This window comes from Falco peregrinus, chromosome 6 (assembly GCF_023634155.1).
Source record: "Falco peregrinus isolate bFalPer1 chromosome 6, bFalPer1.pri, whole genome shotgun sequence".
Taxonomy (NCBI): Eukaryota; Metazoa; Chordata; class Aves; order Falconiformes; family Falconidae; genus Falco; species Falco peregrinus.
In genome coordinates, this window is record NC_073726.1 from 41570926 (window position 1) to 41593119 (window position 22194).

General features: G+C 43.2%; 1 protein-coding gene across 3 annotated transcripts in view; it reads left to right on the forward strand.

Annotated features, from left to right (window-relative positions):
- SLC38A1 (solute carrier family 38 member 1) overlaps positions 1 to 22194 on the forward strand; it is a 40703-nt gene that overhangs the window by 13161 nt on the left and 5348 nt on the right. For all 3 annotated transcript variants that reach the window (XR_008747720.1, XM_055807584.1, XM_055807583.1), the window contains 13 exons: positions 3601 to 3676; positions 4228 to 4343; positions 9122 to 9195; positions 10836 to 10928; positions 11233 to 11314; positions 12497 to 12579; positions 13447 to 13505; positions 13720 to 13845; positions 16064 to 16143; positions 17341 to 17441; positions 20647 to 20765; positions 21308 to 21449; positions 21558 to 21655. Coding sequence is in view for 2 of the 3 variants with exons in the window: in XM_055807584.1 (XP_055663559.1) it covers positions 3601 to 3676; positions 4228 to 4343; positions 9122 to 9195; positions 10836 to 10928; positions 11233 to 11314; positions 12497 to 12579; positions 13447 to 13505; positions 13720 to 13845; positions 16064 to 16143; positions 17341 to 17441; positions 20647 to 20765; positions 21308 to 21449; positions 21558 to 21655 (1249 nt within the window). In the remaining variant the exon portion in view is untranslated. The remainder of the gene's footprint in view (positions 1 to 3600; positions 3677 to 4227; positions 4344 to 9121; positions 9196 to 10835; positions 10929 to 11232; positions 11315 to 12496; positions 12580 to 13446; positions 13506 to 13719; positions 13846 to 16063; positions 16144 to 17340; positions 17442 to 20646; positions 20766 to 21307; positions 21450 to 21557; positions 21656 to 22194) is intronic.

A 22194-nucleotide genomic window follows, 5' to 3' on the forward strand; every position in this document is an offset into this window, starting at 1 on the left:
CATTGGATTACCTTTTCCCTAGTTTTTCGGTTTGGTTTTGGTTTTTTTTTTTTTTTAATATAAGTTCAGTAATGCATTCCATTATGGAAAACGTAGACTGTCATAAGTTACGTCTGTACCACCTGCTGAATGTGGTCCCAAGGCAACCTTCCTGTCTGGACTTGCAGGTTAAGTTGCCAGCAATAGCAGATGCAGCACAGCCTCTGGATCAGGCAGACCCACATCCCCCACCACTGCATTGCTGCTGAGCTTTCTGGACGAGCCATCCTGGGGCTGCGAAGCAGGTGCTGGGAAACACCCCATAAAATCTGGGTGCAATGCTACGTACCTTGTGATTTGGGAGCCCAATGGCCACATTTCCATGTCTGACTGAGCCCTCCCATACACATCATACAGCATAAATGGAGAAAAATGTGCAGCGTGATGTAAACACAGGGTGGATGAGGAGCCCAGCTTGTAATGAGAGATGAGATAGTGGACAACAAGCCCAGTCCATTTTAATATAGGACTAACGCAAAAGAAAGTACTTCGGGTCAATGTATCAAATCAGACTAGTTTCCTTACAGGTCCCACCTAGAAGAAAATAGTGTGTTTGTTGGCCACAGAAGATACTAGTTCTGCAGAAGCTGTTTACTCTGTCAAAAGTATTCTAATGGAAAGTCCCATGGTCGCTTTATATTCAAGCAGGATTCCTCAAGTGTTGTCTTTATTCTGTGTTAGTTCTTTAACAATAATTTTCATTGAACTTTAACACCAGGTGGCAATAATAATCATTTTGGGGGGTTTGTAATTATTAAGGGAGGACTGGCTGCAGAGGGATGAGGAGAAGTGGGGGGAACAGACCAGTTACTTCTATCATAACTCTTGACAAAATCTAAAATGACACATGATCTTCATAAATGACAGAAGAAGGCAAAGTCCACAGACGTTCCCAGCAGCACTTAGAAATCCAAAAGAGACAAAACTCTTCTCTGTGCTCCTGCCTGTACAAATTGCCTGCGGGGTGTTTCAAGAGAGAGCTGGAATGTCTTTTTCAAACTGTTCACACTCTGCTGCTTGCATTCAAGAGATGTGCTTTAAACAGACATGAAAAAGAAAAAAGCACACGCTCTGAATCAGGTTGAGATTTTATTCCACGAGGATGAAATACCTACACGGTGAGCTTTGGAAAGTTAATTTTGGATCAGTCTATCTTAGAAGTGATAGCTTTTTGCTTCTTAAAACAGTGAGGGAGGTTCAGCCATCTATTCCAACTGCATTAGGACTGGTAAACCTGGCACAGTGTCTATATTATGCAGCAAATTAGTTGCTGAAGTTAGTAGTTTAAAAAATACAGGATAAACATATAGTTGTTTTTTATTGATATAAAGAAAGTCAAAGCAGACCAATGGGTAGGAGCCAAAGCTGCAACAAAACCAGCAAAAATACTGCATACATTTTTCCAGCTATGACCAGTTTTAAGGGATAAACTCAAAATGTGTGTGTATGTAGTATACAAAGTTTTAAAGACACAGAGCTCAGTGTGTCAGTTGTGGAAGCCAAGTCATCATTAGAACTGCACAGTTTTGGCAGGCGCTTAGAAGCTGTGCTAGCATATATCACTAGTAATGGGGCCACAGTTGGGGTAGTGGGGAAGTTTGATAAGAGTTCTGTCTTTATGAGTTCGCAGTTATATTGCCAGACTGAATACCACTGGATGTACTCAAATGATGCACAATCTTGAGTCACACTTTGAACTATACATCCCCGACCAGTAGACATTCCCAGCTGTGGGAAGGGACCAGCGGTACTGCTCTGTGTTCACCATATTGTTTGTCTGTTTTAATCTAAGAAGAGCACCTTAATTTACCTACAGCAAAAAGGATCTCTGACACTTGGTGACAGCCCCTGGTTGGGTACGTAACACGTACGATGGCTGACGCATTAGCCAGTACAGCCTAAGAACCATCTGTGGATTTGCAAAGATGCCAGGGACTTAATTGTGCATAAACCTTCAAAAGATGAAAAGCTGAAAGAATGCTTTATACAAACTAAAATGTTTGCTGAAGAGAGAATCAGGGAAAAAATTACAGCTCATCTAAATCAGAAGTGTCGTAAATCCCAAGGATACCGACACAGCCACAGGAGGCAAATCTTGTTCTGGCAAGTCCCTAAATGTGGATATATCAGGGACACAGAACAAGTAAGGGGCGCAGAGAAAGAAAAGCTGGTTATTCTGTGTTTCCCTGCACAGAAGCATTTAATTTTGCAGTGTGGTGAATTCAGTACTGAGTTTTGAAAGACACTTACATGAAAATCCAGTAGCCCAGAACAGTGCACCAACAGAGCATGTCGCCCGATTCAGGATGGTCTGGGTAGTTCTGGCAGCATGCAGCACCCCATCCTCCTCCTCATCATCATCATCCTCTTAGCTCCAGCCATACAGGCCCTACAGGGGCCATTTAGGGCTTTGTGGGTGCCGCAGAGTTGCCTGACACAGGGGACAGACAGGGTCTTGTAGGGATCCATGGCAGAATGATGGCAGCACTAAATCATAAGTACAATTAAAGCCTTATTTTCTTAACAGGGTGTTACGATGAGTGTAGAACAGAATTTATGATTAGAATGGCACAGGATTTCTACAAGCAGAATCAATGTAGTACAATCTATAAGTAGCATAATACAGAATTTATAATACAACTTAACTTATGACTTCTAATCACCTGGACCCTGTGCAGATTGTGTCAGATCTTAATACATGGTTTGCTGTATCAATATATCAATCATAATCTAGACTCAAATCATATGAAAGAATGCAAGTGGCTCCGTCCATCCTCAGAGGGAGCAGAAGACAGTGGGGGTGTCCCTGGCCGCCGGGGCTCCCAGCTCTCACTGTCCAGCAGCAGCTCCAGTCCAAGTTCCCCTCTTAGGACTTGTAACTGGTTTGATTTTACAGACAGTGCTCTGGGTGCTGTCACACTTCCCTCTTCTGTCAGGTGGTCATCACCACCACCTTGGTGGGCCCAGTGCCTGGGACCAAGGCTGGCAAGGAAGGGAGTAACTGGGCTGGCACCCAGGAGCCTTGAGGTCGATAGGGAGGGGAAGAAGAAATCTTGTTTGTCTATTTGGTTCACAGGATCTTCAGGGCCTGATGATGAAGGAAAGAGAATGAATACACGACCTGCTCGGTCACAAAGAACAGCTGCTTGCCTTACAGAATGGCGTTAGTTATGCCAGTCATGTGAGCAGAGGTTGGGAGCAGGGGGTACCAGTCACACGCACCTTTGCAGGACACCAGGAGAAGTATCTCCTCTTAGTGTCTGTGCAGACAAGTTACTTTCCTGTCCACAAAATTGGTGCTGCTGCTTTACCACACCTCCTAAAAGACCGTTCTGTAGATGGACATTTATTCTGATCTTGTGCTAGTGTTACCTTTATTGATGCCCAATGTACGCTGGTATTAGTGAAGCATGATCCAGCTCATGAAGTAGTTAGGAGTTCGACCTCTTTTCACATACAGTTTTTATATGTTGCATATTTTGTAATTGTATGTGCTCATGGAATTAATGTGTTCATATTTTCTAAACACTTGCTGGAAATAAATACTCTGACATCTTTCAGCAAGTTTATTTCGGATCGAGAAAGCAGAAGAAGTCTCACAAACAGCCACCTGGAGAAGAAGAAATGTGATGAATATGTAAGTCTCTCTTGCTCTTCTTTTCCCTGTCAAAACAAACTGTATGTTGTGTATATGACGGGCCTTTAGACACGGTTTTCAAAAGTGCTGGACACACACAATTATAACTGAAATTCAGGTTCCAGTAGGAACTGCCTGTGCTCAGCACTTTAAAAAAAAACAACCAAAAAAAGAAGCATTTTGGTCGAGTTGATGCAAGGGAATCCCTCTGGCCTGTGTTAAGCAGGAAGACCTTACAATGTATGAATCATGTGCCTAAGGTGTTTCACAGGTGTAGTGAAAGATGGGGTTTAAAACTGGAAGTGTAGTATGAGTTATGTATTGCTGATACTGTTCTGTCAGCTTACAGAATCTACAGGACTGCGATCAGAGTGTAGCTGTGACAGGGTTCAGTGACATTTTTTCCTCTTTCAAACCAATTTTTATTAAGCCATTTCCATAGCAGTAGTTACTCATATCCGATATATCACCAAACGTGGAGTTTGAAGCATAGATGCATTTCCCTGCTCCATTCCAAGCTGTCACTGACATGTCTGTCTTTACTTCTCCAGATCCCAGGAACTACTTCGCTGGGGATGTCCGTCTTCAACCTCAGCAATGCAATTATGGGCAGTGGGATTTTGGGCCTCGCTTTTGCCTTAGCCAACACAGGAATTCTCCTTTTCTTGTGAGTATTCATGTGGTGAATAGCTGATCTCTGTGCAGTTTCACTGCATTTAAAGAACGCGTGCACTGCCAGCAAACGGAGGGATTTATAGTCCATCTGTAATCAAGTACGGCATTCAAGCCTGAAAATGTTAGCTACAAGTTTCAGACATTTTTTTTCCATCAAATTTTTTGGGGAGAAAAGCCATGACTTCTAATGCTAGCAAATTAAGTCCATGTTATTTACTACAGACCTGAGCCTAGCCAGGGATTTTTCCTGTAGTCCACAAGCTACACATATATCGGAAATACTCAGTAGTAATAGCTGCAGTGGGATAGTACCTAGTGCTTCCTTGTGTCACAGGATCTCCAGAGCTTTCATCAAAGCATGGTGCAATAACTACTTTTTTCTTTTTTTTTTAAGCAAGAAAGGATATTTATATTCCTTTATGTTACATATAATATTTTCATCTCACTCCCACAGTTTCATCAGTTTCTTATGTGAGAGTCCTTGAGAGCCAACATAAATACAGCCAAGATTTTAGTATAAAAAAAGAGTTGAGGTAGAATACGTAACTCCAGCAAAAAAAGCACTTTGTAAAGGAGAATTTTATAGTTTAAAAATGAAATGGTGCCAGTGAATGAGTAAGGCACAGTGTTATTCTGTGTTATTCTGGATTGCAGTATGAGACATTTCATTGTGAAAAGTGATTGTTAAGAAATCAATTGGGAATTGTGTGCAGATTTCAATGATAAATGTTCATTCAGGAAGAAATATAATGATTTACAATCTTTGAGAACTGTTCAACATGGTTATTGAGTTTACAGATTAGAGAGGTGTCGTTTCTTGAATGTCAAACCTAAAAATCTAGAACTTCCGTTATTTCTTAGTTTTTGGGGAAATACAGAATATGAGCCTTGTATATAGCAGAGTGGATGGCCAGAGTGGTGCATATAGCCATCTGCTCTGGGGTTTTGTGCCAGAATAGCTACATCCATGCTGCTAGCTTACAATTTGCTGTGCTTGGGTAAAATCTAGGAATAATCCGAGGAGTTAATCCATTTATATTAAGAATGTACAAAGTCCCCGAATTGTGTTGTCACGAAGCTAAGCTATAAAGTAGCTGGGCTCTAATTTAGGTCTCTCTTATGCAGAGTGACTGAGGTTTTTTTGCTGCTTTTTTTACACAGCAGTCTAACCTATATGTGATATCCACCCATGCTCTGACAAGCACACCTCCAAGGGCACAGACTTGTGATTGCAAAAACTGCTGTAACGAGAAAAAAAAAAGGTTACCTCTCTCCAGCCTTGTTACTTCTTCTGTGATGATAGATGATCAGCCAAGGGGCACCCTCAGTTTCTCCTGACCACTTTAGTTTTCTGTAATCTCGTCCTCTTCTTTCAGCAGTTTTTCATGAGAGTTAAGTGAAATTTGAAATGTGTTTGCTCTAAAGGATGTAAAAAGCCAATTTCTTTGAAGTGAAGTGAACACCAGAGAAACTTCTAAGAACTTGTGATGGCCTGAGTAGCGAGCATGTAGATCTGTACCACCACATTGTACAAAAAAATGCCAAACCTGAATGTAGAGATTCTATACAGTCAATAACATCACTACTCTCTACAGAATTAAGTGTGTGTATTTAAAAGTAGATAATTGTTTTTGTTAGCTTTATAGATCGGTTGGCCTGGAGATAGCCCAGCCTGCGGAGATCAAAGATAAGGAAGCTAGCAGGACCTAACTAGCCAGGCTAGCAGAACTTTCCCCTTTGAAGCCTGGAGATAAGGGATCCTAACGTGGTGTGTGCAGTTATCCTGAAAGTTGAAGAGCTTTAAGCATTCTTTTATCATGGAATAACCTCAGAGTTAAACCTAGTCCATTAGTGTTAGATTTTTTCTCACATTCTCATTCACTGCATTTTTCCCATAAATGTAAAGTTCTGCTGTTGCTATCGCAGGTAGATCTTGGAACCATTTCTGCTTTTCAAGTGATTAAAGATAAGAGGCTGAGCAATACTTTCATTGCTTTTTGCACATAAGAAAGCACTTAAATTCATTGCTCTTGAGTAGCACATTTCTGGAAAGTTTCTAGGTTGCTTTATCCAGTTTTGGCATGCATCAACCCTGAAAAGTAAAAGGCAGAGGCAGAAAAATTAAAGGAGCATTTCCAGTGCTAACGAAGCAGATCCAGCCCGATTTCCACTCACAGCTCCTCTCACAACTTTTAGACTCCTGAAGTGTGGACTGCCATGCACAACTGGATCAGTTCAGAACCTATATTTGTGGCATAAGACATTGAAAATAAACATGTCAATGAGTATATACTCTCACATCCTATTTGCATAATTTAGTGCCGTAGCAAAATATCATGCTTTCTAGGCAAATAGCTGAGGTGGGAAGTCAGAAGAATTTAGTCCCAGTATTGTTGATAACTACAACCTAGACCAAAGAAGAGCATCCTTTACTGTATGGAAAAGCTGAGAAAACCTTGCTGCAGAAAGATGCCACAAAAAGCTTGGAAAGTTCAGAGGTAGGCCAGGCCACCTAGGGATGGCAGGAGCACTTGTTGCTGCCTGTGGTTTCATGCTGGAGAGCGAGGACCAGAGTGATGGATTACGTTGCAGAGATACGGGCCGGCAAGGTGCCTCAGCCTGCTTTTAGCCTGGCACTGCACTGATCTGAAAAACCCTGCTGAGCCACGGGGGCTTCTGGGAGGCCATATGGTGGCAAACCCCATGCTCTGCCATACTCTTCTGCACCCCATACCTTATGAGGGTTCAGAGCTATTCTGTGCAATAAGGCAGGTTCTTCTGCCTCACAGGTCTTCTGGCCCCAAAGCCTGGGAATCCACAGAGGGCTGGGGACAGCCCATGTTTCAGATGAACTGGTAATATGGCAGCTGGGAGCAAACAGCAGTGGCACTGCAGGAACAGGTTGTTCTTCCCAGCACTGTATCAGTCCCCTGCCCTAAACTGTTGGAGGGAGGTGACTTTTGCACGTGCTGGTTGCTTGCATAGCTGCCAGGACTTCTTTAAAAGCAGACAAAGTTAAAAGTAGGGGAGTGCTTATGGGACAGCAGCACAAGCTCCCTGCTTCTGTTTTGAATTTGTGCAGAGCAAGTGACATGGGCATTTTCATTCCTTTCCAAGGGGTGGTTCTGGCGTGAATATCCCTGTCCATACCACAGTCCTAACACAAACAAGTTTTTCATACAGCACTAATGAAAATGCCAAGTGTCTCTGCAAGAACCCTATGGGGAACTAAGGACAACAGATCAGTGAAATACCTGGCTGCTTGGGAGTGTTATTTTTACTGCAATGGCTCTGTGAGCTCAGTGCCTAAAAAAGGGGAGCTTTTAGTATTGAAATAGACTTGATGCTGGCCTGCAGAGCCGGAGCCATTTGGGGCTGGGAGTGAGTCAGCCCAGCAGCTGAGAACCAGGGGCTGTGAGCACCGAGCCTGCAGGCAGACAGGGGCAGAACAGCTCTGCAGGGAACATGGACAGGAGCAGGGCTTAGCAAATCTGTACAAAATGGAGCAGAGTGACCTCAGCTAGTACAATCTCCCTTCCCTTCTCATGGAGAAACACCCTTTGGGCTGTACAAACAATGTGTTGTTATTGTCAACCATCATTGTTTGTTGGCAAAAGAACAGTTCCTCCTATCACCTCTTTATGTTTCTCCCTGTTCCTCTGGCCCCAGGAAACTTGTGGGTCATTATTTGGTGCTAAAGTATTTCCAGTCTAAAATAATTTAAAAAAAGAGGGGGAGGGGGGGGGAAGCTTCTCATGCTGTCCTATGTATTCCTATGGCAAAGATGTGTTGCTGCCTATCTATGGCAGCAGCTTGCTTTCTGTTAAATTTTAGGCTTGTTTTTCTCGGTGTCCTGAGGGTTGTTGTCATAATAAAGAGAGGAATTGCCAACAGATTGCCTGAATGCTCTTCACACACATTATGAAAACATCATCAGGTCTTTGTGTGTCAGAGTGTTGGAGGGGAAGGCACACATGGTGCTTGGCTTAAAGACAGAGAGTAATGAGCAAATGTGGTTTTATGCACTTAGCCCCCAGCACTGACTAATTATCATTTGTGCCAGCAAGTTCCCTGCGCAAACAGTTTGGTCATTACTTCCTGCAATTCTTCTATGTGAAGTCAAATTATGGATCACAGCAGACCAGAAGTGGCATCAGTGAGGGAACACCAGTCTCCACCGGGACAAAGCATAAGCCTTCGGTCTCTGCCTTTATTCCCAAGGGAAGCCAGTCGAGCCTTGACTTCCCTCCTCTTCCCCCTCCCCGGGCACTGGGAGGAACATAAAAAGCCATTTGGGCACCCCTTCGGTAGCATATGAAACATGTCCTGGGAAAAGATGCTTCCATTTGATAGGAAAGTCCTTAAATAGAGGACTTTGAGATTTTTACTCTGCTTCCAGAACAAAAGCTTTAGAGTGGGTAGTGAGGGACATACCTCGGTTATCTCTGTTCTGATTAAACCTTAATTCCTATCTGATAAGACATCTTTATTCTTGCTTCTTTCAGTGTGGGGAGGTGTAACTCACAGGCTGTGCTCTGCAGCGCTGCCAAGTTTTACTTGGTTGAATCCCTCTGCATGCAGGGGTTACTACCTCCATGGCGGTGTGGTGGAACTGCAAACAGCACATGACTCAAGCATTTCTAGGGCTTTTTGTGTTGTCAGAAGAGTAAAAAAATTATCTCAGAGTCAACATGAATGTAACCTGACATGAAATATTGAAATGTTAGAGCTCAGCTTTTACAGTAAGCTTCATTTTCCATTCTTTTGTAGGCTGCTTTTGGTTTCAGTGACACTGCTGTCTATTTATTCAATATATCTCCTGTTGGTGTGTTCAAAGGAAACAGGTAATTTAAGATGTTATTATACCATTTCAGTAGACTTGTAAAGAACAAGAGGTGAAAAGTGCTCAGATAAGGCCAGGTGCTCTGTGTAAGGCGGAGTTTCTATCACATTTCTGGCACAATACAAAGACCTAACACATTTTGGGTCAGAAGTCCAGAATTAACAAGAATTTATGATGTGGCAATGGAGAACAGCATCTGACCATCACTATAAAGAGAAAAACTTAGAACAAAAAGTAACTTCTACTACCATGAAATGTTGTTTTCATGAGCTAGAGGGAACAGCTCACATAGTTTCTTTGCATTACAAAACCAATTGCAAAAAAAATATAATGAATCTTTGTCTGTGGTGAAGCTTACCTGGAAATAGTTTGACCTTAATGGTTAGTGTGAAATTCCTGATAGCCTTTGTGGTATAGTAGTACATTGCCTAGAAGAAAATAAAAGGGAACAGTTTCTCCACAGAGGGAAGTGTATTTGTAAGCAAAATATATTCTAAACACAGAAATGAGAAGTTACCTACAGTGTTAAATGTCACTGTGCTCTGAAGTCCAAGAGTCTTTTTCCTTGGGTAACAATCTCTGAAGCCAGAGTCTGGAAATCATCTGTGCACAAGAACACTAATATTTTAATATGTAATTGGACACACAAGAATTACAGTTACAGCATGTATAATGGCAGCAACTGCCTATTTAAATTAGGTACGTATGCCTAATTGTGGACACATTTGTGCTTTGTTAGTTCCCAAAAATCTACACCTTGGTTTCTATGCTGCTGGTACATTTAAGCACAAACTTACTGTTTATACAAGCTTCAAAGCAGAAATGTCAGCTATAAGGAAATACAGAGAAAACCAAACAATGGGATGCATTTAAAAAAATCATCTGTACAGTGTTACATCTGCAGTATTTCTCTTTCTGTTCTCATGCATCTCACCATCTTCACAATGCCCAGTCTTTTTCTCAGCCCAAATCACAGCCAAGGAAAAAAGATTACCAGAGACAAACCAATTAATAGAGGAGTTTCTCAAGCTTGACAGATGTTTAAAAAGAAGGTTTTGTTATCATTTATACCTTTCCCTTCTTTTACCAAAAACATTCCAGACTGAGAATTCACAAGTTAAGGCTTCGTGATTAGAAATTGTAAATCATCTTGTGAACTATTGGCTGCCCTCATTTGGATCATTTAGTCAATCAAAATAAGCGAAATTGCAGAATCATGGTACTGTGTCTGCTGTCGCTAGGCTGCCAGTGCTGACTTGTGGATCCTGCTGTACCGAGTTTTGTCTGAAGAGGAGGCTTTCTACATCATTCTCACTGCAGGCTCAAACCTAATATACCAGGATAGGGATGCCACAACTTAACATGTCACTAGGGGTATAGACAGACTCATTAAAGGGGTGTAACAGCCTCATTAAGAGCTCCAATTTCAAAACTGACAGCCAGTGATAACATTTATAGACGTCAAGAAGACATTCCTACATGTTTCAGCCCTAGTAATTACAAGAGAGCTCTCTATTTACTTGCAAAGGGCAGATATGGCTGCGCAAATGGGTGGTTAGCTGAAGAGGAATCGCAAGTGTTTTAAGTCAACGGCTTTCGCTGGCGTATTTGTTACCTTTTCCTTTGTTTCTTTTCACGCAGGCTGTATGGTGTATGAAAAGCTGGGTGAGCAGGTCTTCGGTACCCCAGGGAAAATGATTGTCTTTGGATCCACATCTCTCCAGAATGTTGGAGGTAAAGGAGATGAGTGGTATAGAAAAACAAAACCCAGGAACTTCTTAATAATGTTATGGCTACCAACCAGTTAGGTTCCTCCTTCTCTCAGTGACATCTTCATGTTCTTTAATACAGCTGTGGCTAACACATTGCACACAGCCCTTTAAGGATGCTGTATTACTGAATGATCAGTAGTGTATAGTCGGTTACAGTTCGGGGTCTTTTATCATCTGATGCTAATGCGGGAAAAGATTCAGGATGCTTCTCTGTACTTGTTCCATAAAATATCTTACCCATTTTCTGAACTTTCTTCTTCTTTCAGCAATGTTGAGCTATCTCTTCATAGTCAAAAATGAGCTGCCTTCTGCCATAAAGTTTCTAATGGGAAAAGAAGAATCTTTTTCGTAAGTTAATGTTGGTGATTAGATTACAGAATTTAACATTGTGTAGATAAGTTTAAACATATGTTTACAAAAGCTCTTAAGTATTGGATACTTTTTAGGTTTGTCAAAGTAGTTTTTCACAGGAATATTTCAGGAGGTTAATAAAAACCAAGACAACTTTGGGAAGAAAAAGAGGATGGATAGGAAACAAAAGGTTAAGTCATCAGTAGTCTCTCTCTGCACACCAGATTTTCATGAAGGACTGTGATTTCTACAAACCTCTTACAGCATCCAATCTTTTACAGTGTTAGGCAACATTTGAAGATACTGGGAACAATGCAAGTTTAAGATACTATGTATTTCCCTGTGTTCTTAGCATCTTACAGGATTTTGCCCCTGAAGCACTGTCTGTATGTCTGTATGAAATTCTTCGATACTAGCATATGACGATGGCAGACTATTATACCTGGATTTCTGCCACTTACCACTCCTTGACAATTACCAGGTTTTAAATCAAGAGGTATTTCTTTATAGTGGTAAAAATCCTTTGCACTGGGTTATGTGGTGTGCTGTAGTGCACAAGAAGAAGGTAGAGAACCCGTTCCTCAGGCTTTCATACTAAATTGGACTGAGCAGTGGAAATGCGTCATGTGGAACACCACTAAACTAATGCTGTGCCTTCTCCCCTGTCTTGCTTTCCAGCAGGTTTCAAAGCACTTTGCTATAAGAAGAGAGACAGCCTTGGGCTGGCTAGTGTGTGCCATCCCGCAGGAGCCTGGTTTGCTGCTTCAGGCACGTGCCTGGGTGGTTTAGCAAACAAATTGTGGTGCCCCCCTCCTGCCCCACTGTGCCCTTTGCCTGATCTTTCCTTGTCCTGGCAGGGTGGCTTATATCACGTTACGGTGGGTGTTCTGCCTCTCAGTCCCACTCACTGATCTCCACAGTAGCACGATATTTTGTCTAGTGACTACGAAAACCTGCCATACCTGAGTCAGAGCAATGCCGTGTTGTAAGGGCTGGATACTTAATGAGTCTACAAAGTTTAGATGTAGCCCCCATCTCTACTTTTGTAGGAGCTTGTAGGGTAAGAAGACCAAAGATAGTTCTGTAACTGCAGGAGTCAAAGAGGGTGACTGAGTGTGAGGAAAACCAGAGAGGGTTTAAGGTGTGCTCATGGTGGGTTTTTTTTGATGTTTTATACAGGGCGTGGTACGTGGATGGGCGTATCCTTGTTGTCACAGTGACGTTTGGTATAATCCTCCCTTTATGTCTCCTTAAGAACTTAGGTAAGATACATATGCCATTGTGGGAACAAACTAACAGAGCCCAGACATCATGTCATTGACAGCCACACTGGCAGCTCAACTATAATTTAAAAAATGGGATCTCACTGTAATCTAAGCAGCCTCCCTGGTCCAGGAATAAGCTGTGTTTTGAGCATCTTGGAACAAATAAACCTAAATTGTCACAGAGGTTGAACTCGGTATAAACCAGCTTCATCCATACAATTGTGGATATTGATTTTAAAAACTATAGTTAAGAGTGTCCATTTCATAAGGTAATTCTATCTTATATGTAGCCTGTAAAAATAATTTCACAAATTGTGACATTACCTTTTCTATTGGCATTGAAAGTTTTAGTGATGAGATTAATTGGAGGTATTGAAGTAAGATTGTATTTTCAAATGTGTCTGAGTCCACAGAGACACCAGTAAGTAGGTGCACGATGTATTTTTTAAAACTGCGTAAGAAGTTTTGACACCAAAGTCCTATTCAGATCTTCCTTTTGAGAAGATAACCCATACTCATCTGACGTGGCTCATATTGGGCAATCTGGGTCACATTCTGATTGCAATTGCACATTTTCAGGTTTGTTTTAATTATCACAGCCCCTTTCAAAGGAAAATTAGTTAAACTGCCATAACAGTGACCCTTGGGAAGTCAAACCAGTCAGAGCAAAGCTCAAGTCTGTCTGAAAGCTGGGAGGTTTGTGATGTGAGAGACTCCTGCACCAACAGAACATGCTTTTGTCCTGCCCAGAAGCTCACAATACATATTAAATGCATTAAACTTTTCATGAAGCAGCAAAAAGTAAAATTCAAGATATGGCTAATAAAATAATTTTGTATGAGATTTCCTTTTAATTTCTTTCAGGGTATCTTGGCTATACCAGTGGATTTTCATTAAGCTGCATGGTATTTTTCCTGGTAGTGGTAAGTTCAGCTTGCTTTCTTTGTTGGATGAGAGTCCCTTGATAGGATATTCACTAATTCTCTGATGTTTGAATTTTCGTTTGATTTTATTATTATTATTATTATTATTATTATTATTATTATTATTATTGTTATTGTTATTGTTATTGTTATTGTTTTATTGTTATTATTATTGTTATTATTAGCAACTAGCTGTCTTCCACTCTTATTCTAGGTTATTTACAAGAAGTTTCAAATTCCCTGTGGCGGATCGGAGCTAAATGCAACATCATCTATCCTATCAAATAGCTCAGCACATGAACATATGTGTAAGCCAAAGTATGTTATCTTTAATTCCAAGGTATGTTTCTTTTTATAATACTTATTTTTAATTCACATAATATATGCACCTACACCCCGTGTTCTTAATCCAGTCAGCACCATGTAGGGCCTGATTCTCCATGCTTCCACTCATGCTCCAATGGTGAATGCACAGTGGGTCTCCTTGCCCAGTCTTATGGAGATGCCACGTTTAATTGTAGCTTTTCACGGTCTTGCTCTGCCCCATTTGTAGATGTACTAAGGCTGTGAGCCCAGGCTACCACCAGACAACTAATGCTTTCTTTGGGAGTGTTTTTCTTTCCATTGCTTCTTAATATCTGTGCTGCAACTGCACCTTTAGGCTGTAGTTCAGCAGAGGCTGAGTAAGCCATTCCTGCATTCAAAGCCCAGAAGTAATCCCTCTGTCCTTCTGCACACAAACCACTTCTTTGTGACAGGGTATGTGTTTTATGTAGCCATACAGTGACCTGGATTGCAAAAAGGATACAGTTGAAAGCTAATCCAGCAAAAATTTGATTGCCTTTCAGCTGGATGCTTTCCTCCATCGCCACACAGCTGCAGGAAAAGTTGTGCCAAGAGAATGAGAAAGAGCAACTGGGCTATAGCTGTGGGAGCAGGAGAGTCGCTCCTGTCATCTGTGCTGGGGTGCAGGGCTTGTTCAACAGCACCTTGTGCGGCAGGGCAGGGTCCTCAGGGTGTTGCAGTCGCATTCATAGGGAATGCACATGGATATATAGCATATGCATGCAAAAATTATATCTTTTTAAATTCATCCTACCAGCTTCAGTGAAGAAGTCAATCTGAGCACTTTTCTTTAGTTTGGGGTAGCCATCAGCCCAGATCCAGTGTGACGGACCAAGAACTAGTTAACTTGGTGTGCAATAGCAGCTTAGGTGTACGTATATATTAGATAATGTTGAAGGGCAGTCTTCTCCTACAGTGTCAGCATTTGTCTGAGAGTCAATGGAGGCACATTGGAAGGATCGGTCCATCTGAATTAGGTACGCTGGAGCTGAACTCTGTAGATTTGCCCTTGGGGCCAACGGTTGGCCGGTCATTTTAGCAACTTCAGTGTGTAAGAAGGGAGACAGTTTCACAGAATCAGGGGATGGCTGAGGTTGGCAAGGACCTCTGGAGGTCATCTGGTCCAACCTCCCTGCTCAAGCAGGGCCACCTAAAGCTGGCTGCCCAGCAGCATGTCCAGCCAACTTCTGAATATCTCCGTGGATGGAGAACACAACAGCAGTAGCATGCTGTGAGCGAGGGAGAGAAGGTGGTACAGGCCTGGGTGAGGAAGGACCGCTGGAGAGAACGTAGTGTATTTACTGAATCTGTCGGGCCTGGGGTGTACCCCAGGATGGCTTCTGTGGGAAGGGGATGCCTGTGCCCAGCACGAGCAGATCTTGGAGGGTTGGGGAGAGCTGTGTGTAGGTCTGGACTCATTTTGTCCTCACAGGAGGGCAGATCACAGAGTGATCTCTGCTTGTACCCATACCCTGGGGAGAATGGAAGCGCTGGGGTGCTGAGATCATTTGTGAAGTTTGGCTGTACACTGAGGATTGAAACCCACTCAGGTTTTTGGTGGAGAAGGGGGTGAAGTCCCCCCTGGAGGCCTCCGGCGCTTCCTGGTGACGTAACAGTCTCTCTCTTTCCCTAAGGAAAAGCATGCTCCCCCCACAGCCCTCCTAGCCCTTTTGTTGGCCTGGGAAATGAAGGGACTCAGTCTGGTACCTTGAGATATCCATTTATTTGTAAGTTCTGCATTCCTCTTCTCTTTTCTTACAGTCTGGATATGGGCTTCCTCTTCAGGACTTCAGCCTTAGTACCACGGGTGTGCACCCCTCTCCATGCCAAGGCAGGGTAGCGTAGCGGTGACCCACCGTACATCCCTTTTACGCGTGACGGTGTGCTAGTAACGGTGGCAGGAGCTGGGCAGGGAAACCCATCCCAGGGAGCGAAACCAGCAGCCATGTGGCCTCCAGCGCTGCGCTCTGCGAGCAGTCAGGGCTGTGCTCACACTACCAATGCAAAGACTTTGTCCTCCCACTGACAGAGCACTGCTTTCCATGTCATTAAATATGTGCTAATTGACAGGTCTCCTGCACTCTCTGAAGGCTCTCAACATTCAGTTGAAGAGTCCAGAGAGTTGGGAGCTGAGGTAGTTGAACACAGATCATTTCTTCACGCCGCTGGGGGAAATACTTCTTAACTTCTTTTCTGAAATTCTCTCTGAACAGACCGTGTACGCTTTGCCCACCATTGCTTTTGCATTTGTGTGCCACCCATCAGTCCTCCCGATTTACAGCGAACTTAAAGAGTAAGCCTTTCTCTTTTTTTTTCTTTTTTTTTTTCCCCCAGTTAATTGTTTTGAACTGCTTTACATGGAAAATGTTAGCGCAGAGGTGCTCTGAGTCATTCATGCCATTTGGAGGAGATGTGATTTAATAACACCCAAGAAGCCAATGAGTGTGGCTGTTGGCTAGGAAATCTGGCCTCCCAGGCACACCACTGGGGTGGGGGTGAGGGAGGCTGAGGATAATGCAATACTTTGGGAGTTTTCTCTGGAGGTACACGGCAGCCTGTGGAGAGCCAAGTTGTGGCGGTCGTTATTTGGCATAGGAGAGAGGCGTGTGTTCTGCTGACGGCATTTGTTCCAGTGCAACTAAAAATCTGTTGCGGTACCAGGAAAAAAAGTACTTTCAGCCTTACCCGTACTAAAAGACCTTTGCCAGTATGGCTGTCTTGCTGACACCTCTGGCTGGGCAGGCCTGTGGGGAGCTGGGGACTGGCCCTGCTGCGACATTGCTGGCAGCCCTGGAGGGGCTGCAGTGGGGTCCTGGGCCATGGGGGGAGACCCAGGGGAGAGGTCGGCGTCAGTCAGACCCATGGGTGCCCTCAGGTCCTGGTCCCTTGCTGGGCACTTTAAGTTTCAAGTGACTTCAGCGGGTTCCCAGGTGCCTATTTAGGGCATCCCTGTGTGAATTTAAAAGCCTAAGTTTAGGTACTGGAGTGTGAATATTTCAGAACAATTATCTGAAAATGAAATGTTTACACTTCACCTATTTTACAGGTCTACAGTGATCTGCATACTTTCATTATTTTCTACCCTTGTGGACACAAATGTTTCTCTGCAAACATTCAGAATGTTGGGGGGAGTTCCCCTCTGTATGATTTTATTCCTCCTTTATTTTGACCTTTTTATTTAATTACTGAAGTGTTTAAGGGCCATCCCTGTCCACTCAGTTCCACTCTTTACTCTTTAAGCGGGTATGGCTGGGGAGCAGAGCCACGGGGCAGACCCACCAGTTCTTGACTTAAGCCTCAGCTAGGGTCCATTTCCCCAGTCCTTCTTTTCCTTGTGTAGCTGTCAATGAATTCCTGTTTTAAATGAAAATGCATTCACCAGTCTCCCCAGAATTACTATGTTTATGCAAAGACTTAATACATTTTTAAACAGCTATTGAAAATTCCAGCCCAACCATTTTTATGTGCTCTTTTTTTCTTCTTTCTCCAGCCGTTCACAGAAAAAAATGCAGTTGGTTTCAAATATCTCATTTTTTGCCATGTTTGTGATGTACTTTATGACTGCCATATTTGGCTATTTGACTTTCTATGGTAAGTATGCAGTTCTTTACTGATCGAAGTAGAAAGGGAATACATGTGAAATCAATAGTGTATCCCAGCTGGAAAGGAAAGTCCCATCCACTTATATTAAAATACTTTTTCAAATCATTTTCCTTGGAAGTTTTTATATTGGAGGTACAAATCCTTTCCTCCCTTTCCCCTATGGATGAAAAGCACAAGTGAAAGTATTATTTGCAAAAGGCATATTGAAAATATGAGGGAGAGATTTGTTTAACACAACTGGGGATTAGCTGAACCCCACTAAGATTTTCATTCCCAGGTCCTCACCTGAATTTTGTGCACATTGGTAAAGACTGAAGCACGTATATCTGCACAAAAGGCGAGAGATTTGAGAGCAGGTCCTAGGAAATGAGTATCAAATCAGCCATCACAGCTTTTTAATTTTCTTATTGACGCTTTTGTCATAAAGGCAATGGACCAAATGCTTTCCTTGTGTCCCCAGAGCTGACCCCTTCAGGTCTTGGTTAAATAAACTGGCAGTGAAGGTGGGGAAGCTTTTGAGTGCCGTCCCAGCTCAGCCACCGAAGGATGGTTATTTCAGTGTTTGAGACTTGCACCCTATCTCTTTTCATGCCTATCTGTTCACTTAAAGAAACAAACAAATTACGTTGTATCGCTAAAGGATGCAATGCCTACGCCCTAGAGGCACAATTATTAAGTTATGGTAGGATAAAATACCAATGTTGCCCAGGAAGATACTCCCATGTTCCAGTGTAATGGGAGTGTTGAAAAGTAGTGTCTTTTTCCATAGACCGTTAAGGGGTTACAAGACAGATGACAAACCTGATGTTTGCCTTTTACCTCAGAGCCACCAACAGGTCGTCAGTCTTCTCCACCCTATTCCAAGTGACCTTTCTGTTACAATCTCCTCATTCATGATACCGTTCCCTGTGAGCCACCTATTGCAAGAGAAAATAAGTAAATATGAAATGTGGCTTTTTTTCTTCTAAAGGTGTACTTATCTCATATTTATTTTCTCAGTCTCTCATGCTGTTTATGAGGCCTTGAGTCTGCATGCATTGAAGTAACTTGAGGTCATCTGTTCTAATTTTCCCAATAAAACCACAAATACGCTGCAAGTGACAACAGCAACAGCCGCTCTCATCCAACTGCTCCCATCTAACACGTTTTTGTAGAAATGCATCAAATTAGCAGCCCCAGGGAGCAAGTGGGTGTAAATCAGCACGGACCCCTTCGCTTTGGCAGGGAGGAGATTCTGATGTGATTGCCCCAGGGATCTGAGGAGGCAGATCCGTGGTGCTCCTCTCTGGGAATCTCCCACACCCCTCAAGGACGAGGGTCTGGAGTCCATGGAGGAGGTAGGGGCTGCGTCCTTCTGGCCCTCCCAAGGGGGAATGGCGGAGGAATCCCTGGGGTGTCTCGTGTGCCTCTCCCCACGTCAGGCGTCCCTGCTGCCCAGTGCCAAGAGCCCGCGGGTGGAAGCTGCGTGGCTCTGCGGGGGCCTCCGCAAGGGCCAGTGCCATGGCAGGCAGCAAAAGCGACACTGAGGGAATATAAAATTTCTCCACCTTGATCCTTCTTCTCCATTGAGACTGACAAGACCTTACCTTTCGTATGTTCACTTACAGTTTTCTAACCCTCTCCTCTACCCTTACCTGGGTAAGAACAGCATTTTTATTGTGGCCATTTCTTATTTACACCAATAGTACTTACTTGTCTGTTTGCTGTGTTCTCGAAAGTGTTGCAGTGATGACTATATTTACATTACAGAATTACAGAAAAGAGGTGTTTTTCTTCCCCTAAAAGGTCACAGTGTGGTTGGGCTCTGTGGTGTATCTAGCTGAAAGGAAAACAGACCTTCAACTGTAAGCCTTGCCCTTCACTTCCTACCTGGCTGCAGTCCGTGAGCGGTACAGAAGTTGCAGTCTGTGCTTGCAGGAGCAGAGTAAGCTCTGTGTTGCAGAAGCTGTGCATGTGCCCGGCTTGAAAACCCCACTCCTAACCTGCAGGGAGGTGGGAGAGCATTTTCTTTCTCCTGGTGGGGATTCAAGCACTGCGTAGGTGGTGTTGACACATAGTCTCTCCCCAGAAGGGTGTCTTGGGGGAAGCGCAGGCATTGCACCACGGGACAGATCCCTCTGCCTCCAGGAGTACATGAGGTTTTACCAAGCGCCAAGGATTCTTAATGAGACGGGGCTGCCGAGTTCCCTTTGAGAAGTTTAATTTAAAAGCTGTTATGTTTTACCACCAGCATTTTTTCAGATTAGCAGGCAGAAACAAAACTTGAGCCTAAAAAGGGGCAGCAAGTATCTTCTCTGGCGCGCTTAAGAGCTGCCTCCTTAGGTTATTGCTCCTAGGTATTTTAAAGTTACAAAGCAAACACATAGGTCAGTCAGCAACTCGGTTTTGCTGTCAGCACACACAGACCTGCTCTGCACTATTTATCACAGCTTCAAGGAAACATTTTTTGCAGGAGGTCATATTAAACTACCACCAGCGCCTCCCCATTAGGCACTCCCCTGTGATTTGTCTTGGCTGCTGGGGCCACCAGCCAGCATGGGGCCAAGCTGCAGGTGCTGCTGGAGGGGTGGCAGGTTCAAGAGAAAAAAACACCAGGGCAGCCCTCGCTGGAGCTCTCAAGGGATTTGAGTGCAAATGTCAGAGTGTCCCACTGAGAGTTGACCTGAGATAGGTTTTGTTCTTGGTTGAGAACAGGGGCACTGCTTTTTGCTGGAAGTTTATTTGCTGTTTAGACTATTTTAGCTCAAAACTTTGTTTTAAGTTGGGCCATTGCAGTGCATGTGGATATTTTTGTATCATTTGAAACTAAAAAAAAAAATGCCCACGGAACCAATTAGAAATAGCTTATTTCACTTTATATATATATATATATATATATATATATATATATGTAAGCAAGTTTTCATGTATGTCTCACTGTTGTCTTTCCTACAGTGAAAATTACCTTAGACTTAGGCATGTGCTGTCTTGAATTGGGATGCATTCCTAAATCAGGCCTCCAAAGGATTAATCTGGAATAATGGGATCATTAGGATTTGGTTCAAAGCACTGTTTTAACTCAAGAATGTTTCATTCCATACTCTTTTGTTTGCAGATAAATCACTTGTTGTTCAAGAAGGCTGTTGTTAAGCAATGATTTTTGTGAATGAATTGCCTGTTCCCCAGAACACTTACCTTACTGTCTTTTCCATAGACAATGTGCAGTCAGATCTGCTTCACAAGTACCAGAGCAAAGATGACATCCTCATCCTGACCGTGCGCTTGGCTGTGATCGTTGCGGTGATACTCACGGTGCCAGTGCTGTTTTTCACTGTGAGTAAAATGTTCCACACAGTCTGGGAGTTGGTAATGGCTGTACACAGCACACTTCTTCAAAACACAGTCCAGCAGTTACTGAGACAGTGAAGTTGCAGATACAAAAAGAGCTTCAGCTTGGATCAGTCTTTTCCCACACCAGACTTCCCCTAACTTCTGGAGAAGTTCTCCCTGAAGAAAATAAATGAATCACTTTTGGTCTTAAATCTGTTTTCAATTGAATCCACAAGGGCCCTTTCTTACTTCACATTACTTCACTGGAGCAGGCTCAAAGGTGAAGTTCATTTTTAAGTGCAGAAGGATCCCAAAAGGCATATTAGAAAGAGAGGAATATCCTGCTGCAGAGGCATGTGTACCTACAGTTTGAAATACCAAATTAATTTTAAGGATTATTTCAAAGGACATTACATGAGAGACCCCAAAAATTCTGACGGATCTATGCAGCACTTGTCACATGAAGGACCAGTTAAAATAATCATGGGAAGCTTTGAATTGGCTTATAGACTATTTCTGACAGAGATCTCTCTCTCTTCCTACAGGTGCGTTCATCATTATTTGAGCTGGCTAGAAAAACAAAATTTGACTTATGCCGTCATGTTTTGGTTACTTTTGTTCTTTTGGTTATCATCAACCTGTTAGTCATTTTTATCCCAACCATGAAGGACATTTTCGGTGTTGTAGGTACAGTATCCTGGTTTTGTACTGCTAATAAAAGGCTGTTGCTAATCAGCAACATTATAATTAGCTGTTGCTGACAGCTAACAAAAATCTTTTATTTGAATTTTGCAGGGGTCACTTCTGCCAATATGCTGATTTTCATTCTTCCATCATCTTTGTACTTAAAAATTACACAGCAGGATGGATCGAAGTTGACTCAGAGGATTTGGGTATGCATTCTTTTACATCGATGCAACGCTTTCATCTTGTCATTCCTTATAATCTGCTAGAGGCAAAGCGTACCTAATCTGAACGTATGTGTGAGCTTCTTTACGTTACTTTCCCTCCCTGCCTCAGTCAGTTGGCAGCCGTGCTTGCCCTTCTCCTTCGCAAACCCCAGGGGTCTCCCAGCAGAGGGGCCATACCACACAGGGCACCCCATGTTCTGGTGGGCCGTTCTTTGCGGGGTGAGGGGCTCTCCCACCAGCTGGCAGGCGGCAGCTCTGGAAGCAGCTGCAGCTGTCAGCAGGGCCTCCAGCCCACTTCAGTCAACCTTCCAGCCCAGCAAGCTTTCTCCATTTCAGTGTGTCGATCCAGAAAGTGTGCAAACCGCTCCATTTGCGGTATTCCTTGTGGTTTTAATGGATCTGAACCAGACTTAGGGTGCTGCCACCAGAAGAAGCCAGCTGAAATGTTAGCCCTTTGGCATGCATGAGTAGATGGGAATGGGCCTTGGAAAGATTTCCTATGAGCCCCAGAAAGAGCTGCA